The 11,147-nt window shown below is 67.1% G+C and overlaps 2 protein-coding genes across 2 annotated transcripts; both read right to left on the bottom strand.

Annotated features, from left to right (window-relative positions):
* Nucleotides 1-79: 79 nt before the first annotated feature.
* On the bottom strand, nt 80-8,100 carry CPNE5 (copine 5). The gene is made up of 21 exons (XM_065649231.1): nt 8,018-8,100; nt 6,332-6,372; nt 6,186-6,232; nt 5,611-5,714; nt 5,387-5,426; nt 5,221-5,297; nt 4,892-4,951; nt 4,756-4,819; nt 4,427-4,530; nt 4,103-4,207; nt 3,580-3,621; nt 3,431-3,506; nt 3,068-3,121; nt 2,925-2,986; nt 2,647-2,693; nt 2,358-2,539; nt 2,155-2,282; nt 1,977-2,079; nt 1,308-1,365; nt 772-845; nt 80-268 (listed from the first exon to the last, which is right to left on the bottom strand). The coding sequence occupies exons 1-21, from the start codon at nt 8,098-8,100 to the stop codon at nt 80-82; spliced, it is 1,740 nt and encodes a 579-aa protein (XP_065505303.1).
* Nucleotides 8,101-9,127: 1,027 nt separating this feature from the next.
* Nucleotides 9,128-11,108, bottom strand: PPIL1 (peptidylprolyl isomerase like 1). Its single transcript, XM_065649261.1, has 4 exons — nt 10,957-11,108; nt 10,221-10,375; nt 10,077-10,145; nt 9,128-9,443 (listed from the first exon to the last, which is right to left on the bottom strand). Exons 1-4 carry the CDS (start codon nt 11,010-11,012, stop codon nt 9,223-9,225), a joined length of 501 nt encoding a protein of 166 aa, XP_065505333.1. The 5' UTR covers nt 11,013-11,108; the 3' UTR covers nt 9,128-9,222.
* Nucleotides 11,109-11,147: the final 39 nt, after the last annotated feature.

Raw genomic sequence — 11,147 nt, 5'->3', positions numbered from 1 at the left:
ACTTACCCCTTGAGCAAGGAAAGGGGAGAGGGCTCGGACAAACCCCCAGAGCTGGGGACAGGGGGTGACGGAGGGGGGGTCAGGGCTGGGGCGGTACGGGGGGGCCGGGGGGGTCGGGGCTGGGGGTTGCGGGCTGGGGTTTGATCCCTCGGGCCTTCATGTAGGAGATGAGCTGGTCGGGGATCTCGGCCAGGACGTCCCGGGCCAGCCGGGCCATGCTCAGCCCTGCGCTGCCGCCCCCCTCCACGTAGTCACGGAAGGGGACGAACTGGGGGGGACAAGAGGGGATAGTGGGATTTTGGGGGGGCGGGGCAGGGCCTGGTTCCCTGTGGCCAGTGTGGCCTGTTGTGTCCCCATGTCCCACATCCCGGTGTCCCCTCCCCACCCCTGATGTCCCAGTGTGTCCCCAAATCCCAGTTTACCACCATGTCCCAGTACACCCCCCCGCCCTGTCCCAGTGCACCCCCACATCCAGGTGCATCCCAAGCCCCAGTGTCCCCCCCAGAATGTCCCAGTGCAGTCCCCCCATATCCCAGCACATCCCCTCCATGGCCCAGTGCCCTCCTGCATGTCTCAGTGCCCCCCCAAAGCTCCCCATGTCCCCCCACTATCCCAGTGCCCCCGCAATGTCCCATCTCATCGTCCCTCCGTGCCAGGACCAGTCCCTGGCTCCCAGGCACGATGGGGCAGATTTGGGGTCCCCAGGACACCCCCCCTGTGCCACCCCCATACCGGGGGGGGGTCCCCAATCACCACGGGGGGGGGTTGTACCTGCACGATGTCCCTCTCGGCCACCTTCCCGCGGGACGAGATGCGGATGTCGTCACCGTCCAGCTCCACCATGGCTGGGGGGGGACAAAGGAGGGTCAGCAGCCCCCCCACCCCAGGGTGCGGCCCCTTTGCCCCCCCAGCCCCACCTGGCAGCCCCCCAGCCCCGGCAGCTGCAGGCAGGGACGTGTGGGCAGGGGAGCGGGGCTGATTCATCGCTGCTAATTACTGGGGGAGCTTTAATTTGGCTTCGCTGCTGCCCGGTGGCAGAGCAGCTGGCTGCTGGGGGGGGTGCTGCCCGTGTCCCCCCCAAATACACCCTGGGGGGCTCATCCAGCCTCCGCTCATAACCACACACAGCAGCTCATGGCGAACCCCGCTGTGCCTCGACAAACTCAACTCGTATTTCCCCGGTGCCCCTCAAAACCTCCCCTGGCCCCCCAGGGACACGGGGGCTGCTGAGCCAGGTTGGGATGGGGGACACGGGACCCCCCCAGCACCACCAGAGGGTTTGCTCCCCAGTTTAGGCCCAGCCTTACCGTCAAACTCAGCCTGGCCAACCCCCACGATGATGATGGACATGGGGAGCTTGGCAGCCTGCAGCGGCGGGGGGAGGAGGGAAAAAAGGCACCAAATTTAGTGTTTTGTCACCAAACATCCTGCCTGGGGCACCCCAAGTCCCAGCTGGCCAGGGCACCCTGACATCCCGGGGGTCCCCAACCGGTTATTGCACCCCAACAGCGCACTGCACCCCGAGCACCCAGCTGGCTGCTGCAGCCCCAGTGGCTCGGAGCACCCCAACCCCAGCTGGTCCTTGCTGGTCCAGTTTGGGGCACCCGATATCCCTGGCAGATTATTGCACCCTGATCTTGGGGGACCCCACATCCCTCGTTGGTTCCTGCACCCATCGTGGGGACCCTGGATGGCTCAGAGTACAATCCTGGTCCTTGCACCCTGTCCAGGGGCATCCCAAGCCCCATCTGGCCAGGGCACCCCGACATCTTGGGGGTCCCCAGCTGGTTATTGCACCCCAACAACTCACAGCACCCCAAGGACCCACTGGTCCTTGCCCCCTGACATCTCTGGACACCCCACATCTCCATCTGCTTCCTGCACCCATCTTGGGGTGTTGCACCCCAGATGGCTCAGAGTCCCCTGAGCCCGGCTGGTCCCTGCACCCCGACATCCAGGGGCACCCCAGGACTCACGTTGACGATGGCCTCCTTGGTCTGCGCCATGTCCGAGATGACGCCATCGGTGATGATGAGCAGCACGAAGTACTGCGACCCATCCAGCACCTCTGCCGCCGACCTGGGCAGGGGACACCCCACAGGTGACACCGGGGTGGGCACAAGACCCCACCCGAGGGCGCTGGGACCCCCTTACCGGGCAACGTGGTTGACGACGGGGGCGAAGTTGGTGGGTCCGTAGAGCTGGACGCTGCGCAGGCTGCGGTGATACGCCTCCAGCACGCCCGCGATGCCGCTGCACGCCGGGTTGGCCGCGTCCCCGTTCTGCCGGGCGAGGACAGTGACAACGCCGCCGTGTCCCCAGCCCCGCCGTCCCCACCCTCGGGGACAGGTCCTCACCAGCGGGAACTCGTGGGACACGCGGCCGTCGGGCGGGATCTTGGCGCCGAAGCCGAGCGCCGGGAACATCTTGTCGCTGTCGTAGTCCTGGATGATCTCGCCCACGGCGGTGAGCGCCATGGCGTACGCGTTGAGCTGGTACGGGCTCAGGTAGTGCAGCGAGGTGGACTGTGAGGGGTTCCCTGGGGGCACGGGGGGGTCAGCTGGGCCCCAGACACCCCCCCGCTGCAGTTTAATGACCCCCCACCTCGTTAAATAACACCGGGGGGGGCCACAGCCCCGCGCTCACCGTTGGACGCGGTGAAGTCAATGGCCACCGTGAAGTTGATTTGGGTCCTGGGAGGGGGGGAAAGTGGCGTTAGGGACATGGGGGGGGTGACGCAGGATGGGTGCGGGGGGCAGCCCCCTCCCCAGCCAGCCCTCAGCCCGCAGACCGGACTGGATGCATCTCCCCCCCCAAAACTCCAAGCACCCCGAATCTCCCTGTGCTGAGGTTTCATCCCCCGCGCCCAAGGGAGCAGCTGTGGGTGCCGGGGACGCCCAGCACCGTGTCCCCCCCTCGCTCACCCGCCCCTGATGTAGTCCAGGAAGGTGTGTTCGGACTCCACGGCGAAGGACAGCAGTGTCACCTGCCAGGACAGGGGGCTGAGCGGGGGACAGCGGCTGCGCCCCCCGCACAGTGTCCCCTCCCTGTGTCCCCCTGTCCTCACCGTCCCCGAGTTCAGGTATTTCTTCTTCTTCATCTTCTTCCTGGGGTTCACCACCTGGGGGGCGGATGGGAGCTGCTCCCCACAGGGCACCGCGGGGTGCAGAGGGGCACCCTGTCGGGGGGGCTAACACCCCGGGGTGCAGCGCAGGGGACTGTGGCACCCAGGGGTGCAGGACAGGGGCACCCTGGGGACCACGACACCCATGGCTGCGGTGTGGGGACCCTGGGACTCGGGACCGTGACACCCTGGGGGTGCAGCATGGGGACCCTGGGGACTGTGATGCTCAGGGGTGCGGCACAGGGACTGTGACACCCATGGGTGCAGCTGGACCCCCCCCCATGGTCCCCCGCTCTCTGGTGTCACCTCGTAGACGTTGAACTGGCTCTGTCCCCGCGCCAGCTCCCGGTAGCTGGTGGTGAACTCCCCGATGAAGTCGTGGCTGCGGGGTGAGGGGGGTCACCGCCGGCTGGGGTGGCACGGGGGTCCCCAACGCCACCAGCCCCCCGGCTCACCTGCCATCGCGGTCCCAGTCGTACACCTCCACCTTGATGGCTCTGCAAGGCAAGGGGGGGTCACAGCCACCACCCAGCAGCCCAAACCCCCCACCCCAGGGGGTGTCATGGGTCCCCCTGGGTTTGTTTTGACGCCTCCGTGGGGCCTTTTCCTCCTTCCTCCTCCTCCTCCTCCTCCTCAGCCTTTTCCAGCGGGATATTTTTATCCCTATTTTTATCCCCCGTTGCCACAGCAACGTCCGACACGGGGCCAAGCCGGCGACGCAATGCCACCGCCAAGCTGGGTTTGCCAGGACACGCAGCTGGTGACACCGGTTTGGAGGGGGACACGCACCCAACCCACCCCCAGGGATGGCTCCGTGGTGCAGCTGAAGCCCCATTACCCAGATGGGTAAACTGAGGCACGCAGCGCGGGATGCTGGAGGGCCCGGGCATCGCGTGGGGACCACAGAGACGGGGGAAGAGGGTGCAGAGTGGGGACCCAGGGGACAAGGAGGGGACACGGCGGGGACACAGTGCTCACCGGTCGTGGTCGCCATTGCAGAGGGCACGCACCGGGATGGCGAACGCCTGCCACACCGGGTTCAGCGTGTTCCGCACCACCTCTGTCTTGTGGCAGATGGTGAAGCTGGGGGGGACAACGGGGTCACCCCCCTGATGACAAACCCCCCACACCCGGTCACGCCAGAGGTGATGTTTTTAGAGACCCCCCCCATCCCCAAAGCCAGCCCAGCCCCATGGGGATATCGAAAGTCCCCGAGGTGTCCCATGGCCAGGGCTGTGTCCCCCCTCGCCGTGATGGAGGGGGTGTCACCGCATTTGGGGGGAGGGGAGGAATATTGCTCACGTCCCATCCTCGTTGCTGCGGTAAAAGACCATGAAGGGGTCGGATTTGCCAAAAAAATCCTTCTTGTCCAGCTTGTTGGCGCAGAACTGCAGCGTGGCCACGTCCTGCGGGGGGGACGGGGGTGTCACCTCCCCGCACCCCCCCAGGGGACCCCCCAGGGCTGCAGGAGCTTGGAGGGGCTGAAGAACCCATGGGACATACCATGGGGACAGCTCAGCCTGAGCTTCATCTTCCTCGCCCCAAGGCGAGGAAGGCCCTGGGGGGGGTCTCAGCCCCTGCAAACACGGCACTGGGGTGTCCCCAACCTGTCCCCCCTCCCCGGAGCTCACCCGGCAGTTGCCCAGCTCCTCGGCGAGGAGGATGATGGTGCCGCACTTCTTCCCGGGGATGCCGCTGCCGGGGGGGACACACACGGTGACCAGGGGGTGTGTGTCCCCCCCCAGGGCTGGGAACCCCCACACTCACCCGTTGGAGACGGCCGGAGCTGGTCTCCTGCCCCGCGCGTGCGTGGTGACTGTCCCCATCCTGCTGGGACACACAGTGAGGGGTGACGGAGGGGACACCCCCCAAAAAAAGCCAGTCCCCCCACCATGGGGAAACTGAGGCAGGGGCTGGGGGGGGACATAGGAGCCCCATCCCAGAGCCTGGGCTGCTGTCACCAGGGTCTGGTCTCTGTCCCCAACACCCGGATAAGGACCCGGGCGCCCTGCCAGCACTGGGGGGGACATGGGGACACCGGGCAGCCAGCCCAGCACGGGCCCCCCGGGAAACTGAGGCACGGGGGGTGGGCTCACGTCAGGGGCTTCTCCAGGCGGCTGCCGGCCGAGCCCACGATCTCGCCCAGGGTGCAGAAGGCCTGGCCCAGGAAATCCTGCGGAGCCACCATGTCACCGCCTCTGTCCCCAGCCCTGTCCCCAGCGGTGCCGGGGAGTGGGGAGCAGTGACAACCCCCCAGCTTACGTGTTTGGAGAGGTCGGGGCTCTTGGAGTCCACATCATACCTGGGGACAGAGCAGGGGACACATGGGGTGGGAGTGGGGACAGGGTGGCCTCGGGGACAGGATAGTGACGAGGACACGGCTGGGACAGGGACAGACACCAGCACCCCCCTGGTACCCCCCGGCACAGCCTGAGCCACCGCAGGGGCTGGGGAGGTGACACTGAGGGGACAGCGGGGACACTCACAGGTCGAAGCGGAGGTTCTGCTTCTCCTCGAAGAAATAGTCGAGGACGAACTTGCGCAGAAAGTCGGGGTTCAGGGTGTTGTCGATGACCTCGGTCCGGCCAAACTGGGGACACGGGGACATGGGGACAACGAGGGCACATGGGGACACCAGGGGGACGTGGGTATGGGGACACAGGGACATGGTGATATAGGAACACAGAGATGCAGGGACACAGGGACATGGATATGGGAACATGGAGACATAGAGATGGGGACATTGGGACATACAGACACAGGGACAGATGAAGACCAAAGGGGGGATGGAGCGAGGGGTGGGGACACCAGGGGACATGTGGGACGCGAGGTGATGCGGGGGCGGGAGGGGACACGCGGGCCAGGCACGGCGGGACCAGGTGCCCCTTTGTGATCGCGCGGGGCTGGCACCGCGTCCTGCCCGGCCCCCGCCCGCTCATCACGGCCCCTCAATTAAGCAGCAGCTGATTACAGGGCACCCAGCGAGGGGTGGGGGGCAGGAGGGATCCGCCACTCCCCCAACCACTCAACCATCCGTCTGTCCGTCCATCCGGGCACTCACCTCCCGCCACTGCCGGCAGCCGGGGCGCTGGGTGTACAGCACACACACTGCAGGGGGACACGGGTCAGGGGATGGACACCCCAGCACCAACACCCCCTGAGCCCCCCGACACCCCTGACACCCCCAAACCCCCAGCCCCTACTCACGCGGGTCCGATTTCGAGAAGGTGTCCTTGTCCAGGAGCTGCCTGCGGGGACACAGGACAGTGGGACATGGCACACACAGGACAGTGGGACATGACGCACATGGGACAGTAGGACATGGCACAGGGTCGGTGTGACTGTGTGTATAAGTGTGAGCACACGGCTGGGTGAGTGTGGTACACGCCATGCTGTGTGTGGTTGTGATGCACGGCATGAAGTACACCCGGCTGTGCACAAGTTGTGCACCACCACGTGTCGCGGTGTGCACGGCTGGGTGTGCTGGTGTGCAGGGCTGCGTGCTGGTGTGCAGGGCTGTGTGTTGGCGTGCACGGCCGTGTGTTGGTGTGCACGGCCGTGTGTCGGGTGTGCACAACCGTGTGCTGGTGTGCACAGCCGTGTGCTGGTGTGCAGGGCTGTGTGTTGGTGTGCAGGGCTGTGTGTTGGTGTGCACAGCCGTGTGTTGGCGTGCAGGGCCGTGTGCTGGCGTGCACAATGGTGTCCAGCTCCATGTGCTCCGCACTGTGTGCCAGGGTGTGCACAGCCAAGTGTCAGGGTGTTGTACTCCCATGTGTGCTCCCTGCTGTGTTTTGGGGGGCCCAGCCGTGTGTCGGGGTGTGCACAGCTGCATGTGCTCCCTGTTGCACGTCAGGGGGTGCACAGGGACACGTCAGGGTGTGCACGGCTACGTGAGCCCATGCTGTGCTGGGGTGCGCAGGGATGTGTCGGGGTGTGCCCCGCCGTGTGTCGGTGCCCAGGGCCGCGGGGGGGACACCCCGTCCCCGTCCCCCCCCGCAGCTCCGCCCGCCGGGACTCGCTCCGGTCCCCGGTGCAGCGGCAGGAAAATAGGTCGGAGCGGCTGCAGGCAGCGCGGCCGGGGGGGGCACGGCTGGGGGGGCACCCGCTGCAGCCGAGGGGGGAGCGCAGGGTACCCAGCACGGCCGGGGGGGCACCCAAGGGGGCTGGGGGACCAGGGACACCCCAGCATCCCGACCCGGCAGGCCCCCAGCTTGTAGAGAGGGGGTGCAGAGGGGACCGGGGGGGCAGGACGTTCCCTGTCACCCCCGGAGCGGGGGTCGGTGGCATTTCTGCCCTCCCAGCCCCCCGTTTTGCTCCCCAGCCCCACAGCGACAGGTCCCAGCAGCCGTGTGTCCCCCCCAGTCCCGCTGGGCTGCCACCTGGGCTGACGACGTTCCTGGGGGGCAGGATCCCCCTCGCGGGGGACGCGGGGGGGCAGCCTGGCACCCCCGGACCCCCACCCAATCCCCAGGGACCCCCCTCCGTGCGCCCCCCGTCCCTAGAGCCCCCCAGGGCCCTGCACCCCTGCTCCCCCCACCCCTCCCGGTACCCGCACCCCTCCCCAGTGCCCCCCACATCCCCCCCAGTGCTCCCCGCTCGCCCAGTGGCATCCAGCACCCCACACCTGCGGTACCTCCCAGTGCCCCCCACCACTGAGTGTCCCCAGTACCCACCACCCTCCCGTGCTCCCCCCGCTCTCCCAGTGCCTCCCAGTATCCCAAACCACCAACCACCTCCTGCTCCCCCAGTGCCCCCCAGTGCTCCCCGTTCTCCCAGTATCCTACAGTGCAGACTGGCTCCCGCTTCCCCGGTGCATCCCCAGTGCCTCCCAGTGCCTCCCAGCACCGCACACCCCCTGGCGCCCCCCGCTCCCCGCCGCCGCAGCCCCGGTACCTGCAGGACACCGTCAGCTCCACCCGGGTGGCCGGGACGGGGCCGGGGCCGCTGCCCGGCTCCGGGGCGCCCAGGCCCGCCATGCCCCCAGCTCCGCCGCTGCCCCGCTCCGGCCGCCCCCGCGCCCCGCCACCGGCACCGGGATCGGCTCCGCCCCGGGACCGCCCCGGCACCGGTCCCGGCACCGCACCGAGGGGCTGCCCCGGCGTTTCCTACGATACCGCCCCCCGGGGACCCCGGGACCGCCCCCGCACCACCCCCGGTACCGCCCCCGGCATCGCCCCCAGATCCTCGGGATCGCCCCCGGTACCGCCCCCGGCCCCCGGCATCACCCCCACAGCCTCGGGATCGCCCCCAGACCAGCGACACCACCCCCGGGATCGCCGCCGGGGCTGCCCCCAGACCCCCAGGACCCCGCCCCGGTCCCCCGGTGTTGGCCCCAATACCCCCCGGTATCACCCGGGGGCTGTCCATCCCCTCCCAGGTATCCCCCTGGATCCCTGGTACACCCAGAGCCCCCCCCATCCTCCCCGGTGCTGCGGGACCCCTCTGGGTGCCGCCCCAGCCCCCAGTGCTGGAGGGGACATAGAGTGTGCTGGCATTGGCACCCCTGTGTACGGGGACACAAAGTGCCAGTCTCTGGGGTCCCCAGTGCCATGTGGGGACTCCAGGTTTGGGGTGGGGGCAGCACTGCCATCCCCTCCCAGCCACCCAAAGCACAGTGACCTGGCGGTTTGTGACACGGGACACCCGCGGGGGTCACAGAACACTTTGTGGGGGGGATGGATATGTTGGGGCCTGGCCTGTGTCCCTGTATCTCCATACCCATGTCCCTGTGTCCCCATACCTGTGTCCATATGTCCCCGTGTTCCTATGTCACCACATCCCTGTATCCCCACGTCCCCATATCCTCATCCCCATGTCCCCCCGCTGTGCAGCTGGTGACAGCCCCGTGCCCCCAAGGCTGGGTGGGAGCCCTCCATGCCCAGGTTCTGCCTGCAGAGACACCCCCCTGGGGGGGTCAGGCACCCACAAACCTTTTTGGGAGGGGACACACAAACCCCCTTGTCCCCAGCCATAACAAGGACAAGTCCCCCACCACATCTCCCCTAAAGAAACCAAGGGGGGGCTCACCCCCACTTCCCACCTTTATTACAACCAAATGCTACAAATGGGGAGGGGGGGAACCCTGCGATTCCCCCCTGTTATCCTGAAGGAAAAGCCTTGATGACCTTGACGTCGTCCAGGGGCCGGTCCTGGGCATTGGTCTCCACCATGGCCAGTCTGCCCAGCACGGCCATGCCCTGGGACACCCTCCCGAAGATGCTGTGCTTCCCATCCAGCCACTGCGCCGGGGCCAGCGTCAGGAAGAACTGGCTCCCGTTGGTGTCCGGCCCCGCGTTGGCCATGGCCAAGATGCCAGCGCCTGGCATGGACAGACAGATGGACACCGTTAATGTTTAGCGTTTTTTGGGGGGTTTGTTGGAGGGTTTGATGTTGTAGTGTGGGAGATACAGCACATGGGGCTCTTGGGAATATGACATGCCACCCCATGGCCAAGCTCTTGGCAACCTGGGGGACGTGCCAACCCATAGCCAGGCTTCTGAGGGACACGGGAGATGTGTTACCCCATAGCTGGGGTCCTGGGGGACATGTCAGCCCTTGGATGGGGTTCTGAGGAGTACAGGGAACATGCCACACCATGGCATCTGTTCAGGGGGACATGGGAGACACGTGAAACCATGGCCAAGGTCCTGGCATCATGGGGGACATGTCACCCCATGGCTGAGGTCCTGGGGGACGTGTCACCTCACGGCCAGGGTCCTGGAGGACATGCCACATCATGGATGGGATCTTAGGGGACACAGGGGACATGCTACCCCATGACCAAGGTCCTGGCATCATGTAGGACATGCCACCCCTTGGCCAAGGTTTTAGGGAATATGCGGTACATGTGTGGGGTGGGGGTGGGTGGGGACATGCCCCATGGGTGGGGACACGGGGGACATGCCACCCCCCAGGTGGGACATTTGACGCCCCGGTGCTGGTCCCTACTCACCAGTGAACTTCAGCTCGGGGTGCAGCTCGTCCTCAAACTGTTTCCCGTAGATGGAGGCACCGCCACGGCCTGGGGAGGGGACAAGGGGGATCAGCTGGGTCCCCCAGCATGGGAGGGGACATGGTGACAGGGGGGGTGTCTCACCAGTGCCAGTGGGGTCCCCCCCCTGCACCATGAAGTCCTTGATGACACGGTGGAACTTGGTGCCGTTGTAGTAGCCGCGGCGGCAGAGCTCAGCGAAGTTCTTGCAGGTGCGGGGGGCGTGTTTCCAGTACAGCTCCAGCACCAGTGGGCCCATCCTGTGCCAAACGGCACCGGGGGGGGTCACCCCGTGGTGCCTCCCACGGGGGCTCAGACCAGAGCCGGGGGGGACACGGGGCTGGCAGGGGATGGATGATGGGGGCTGCCCAGGACCAGGTGGGAGGAAACCGGGGGCTGTCCAGTACCGAGTGGGGTAACCAGGGGCTGTTCAGTACCGGGAGGATAATGGGGATTGTCCGGTACTGGGGAAGGACTGGGGGCTAAGTAGGACCTGGGGGACAAAGAGAACGGTCCGGTACTGGGGGGACAACAGGGACTGGCTGGTACTGGGGGATAACGGAGACTGTCCGGTACCGGGGGACTGGGGGTAACAGACACCGGGGGGACACCAGGGGCTCTCCGGTAGCGGGAGATACTGGGAGTTTCCCAGCAGCCATGAGGACTGGGGACTGTCCGGTACCGGGGGACTGGGGGTAACGGACACCGGGGGCTGCCCGGTAACCGGAGAAGAGGGTGGGGAGGGACCGAGGCGTTCCCGGTACCGGAGATGGGGCACGGGCCGAGGGGGTAGGAGGGGCCGCCCGCTGCCGGTACCGGGGAGAGCGGCCCCGCCCCTTACGTGGTCTCCATGGAGACGGTGGGCGGCTGCCAGGAGTCGGGCGGGACGGCGGCCATGCTGCCGCTGCAGCTCCCGCTGCTGCTCCGGCTCCTGCTCCCGCTGCTGCTCCCGCGGCTGCCGGCGGCGCCGGAAAGGTCCCAGTACCCGCGCACTTCCGGGAACACGCCCCCTTCCCGCGACGACCAATGAGA

Source organism: Caloenas nicobarica, chromosome 21 (genome assembly GCF_036013445.1).
Source record: "Caloenas nicobarica isolate bCalNic1 chromosome 21, bCalNic1.hap1, whole genome shotgun sequence".
Classification (NCBI taxonomy): Eukaryota; Metazoa; Chordata; class Aves; order Columbiformes; family Columbidae; genus Caloenas; species Caloenas nicobarica.
Note: the sequence above shows the minus strand (reverse complement) of the source record. Positions and strands in the feature narration are given on the sequence as shown.

Excerpts from the sequence above, each read along its gene's own strand:
- CPNE5 (XM_065649231.1), bottom strand. The coding sequence starts at position 8,100 with ATGGCGGGCCTGGGCGCCCCGGAGCCGGGCAGCGGCCCCGGCCCCGTC. Across the intron at positions 4,952-5,220 it reads CGCCTGGAGAAGCCCCTGAC|GATGGGGACAGTCACCACGC; the intron begins GTGAGCCCACCC and ends GTGTCCCAGCAG. Across the intron at positions 4,531-4,755 it reads AGGAGCTGGGCAACTGCCGG|GACGTGGCCACGCTGCAGTT; the intron begins GTGAGCTCCGGG and ends TCCCCCCCGCAG.
- PPIL1 (XM_065649261.1), bottom strand. The coding sequence starts at position 11,012 with ATGGCCGCCGTCCCGCCCGACTCCTGGCAGCCGCCCACCGTCTCCATG. Across the intron at positions 10,376-10,956 it reads ACCGTCTCCATGGAGACCAC|GATGGGCCCACTGGTGCTGG; the intron begins GTAAGGGGCGGG and ends CGTTTGGCACAG. Across the intron at positions 10,146-10,220 it reads GGGGGACCCCACTGGCACTG|GCCGTGGCGGTGCCTCCATC; the intron begins GTGAGACACCCC and ends TCCCCTCCCCAG.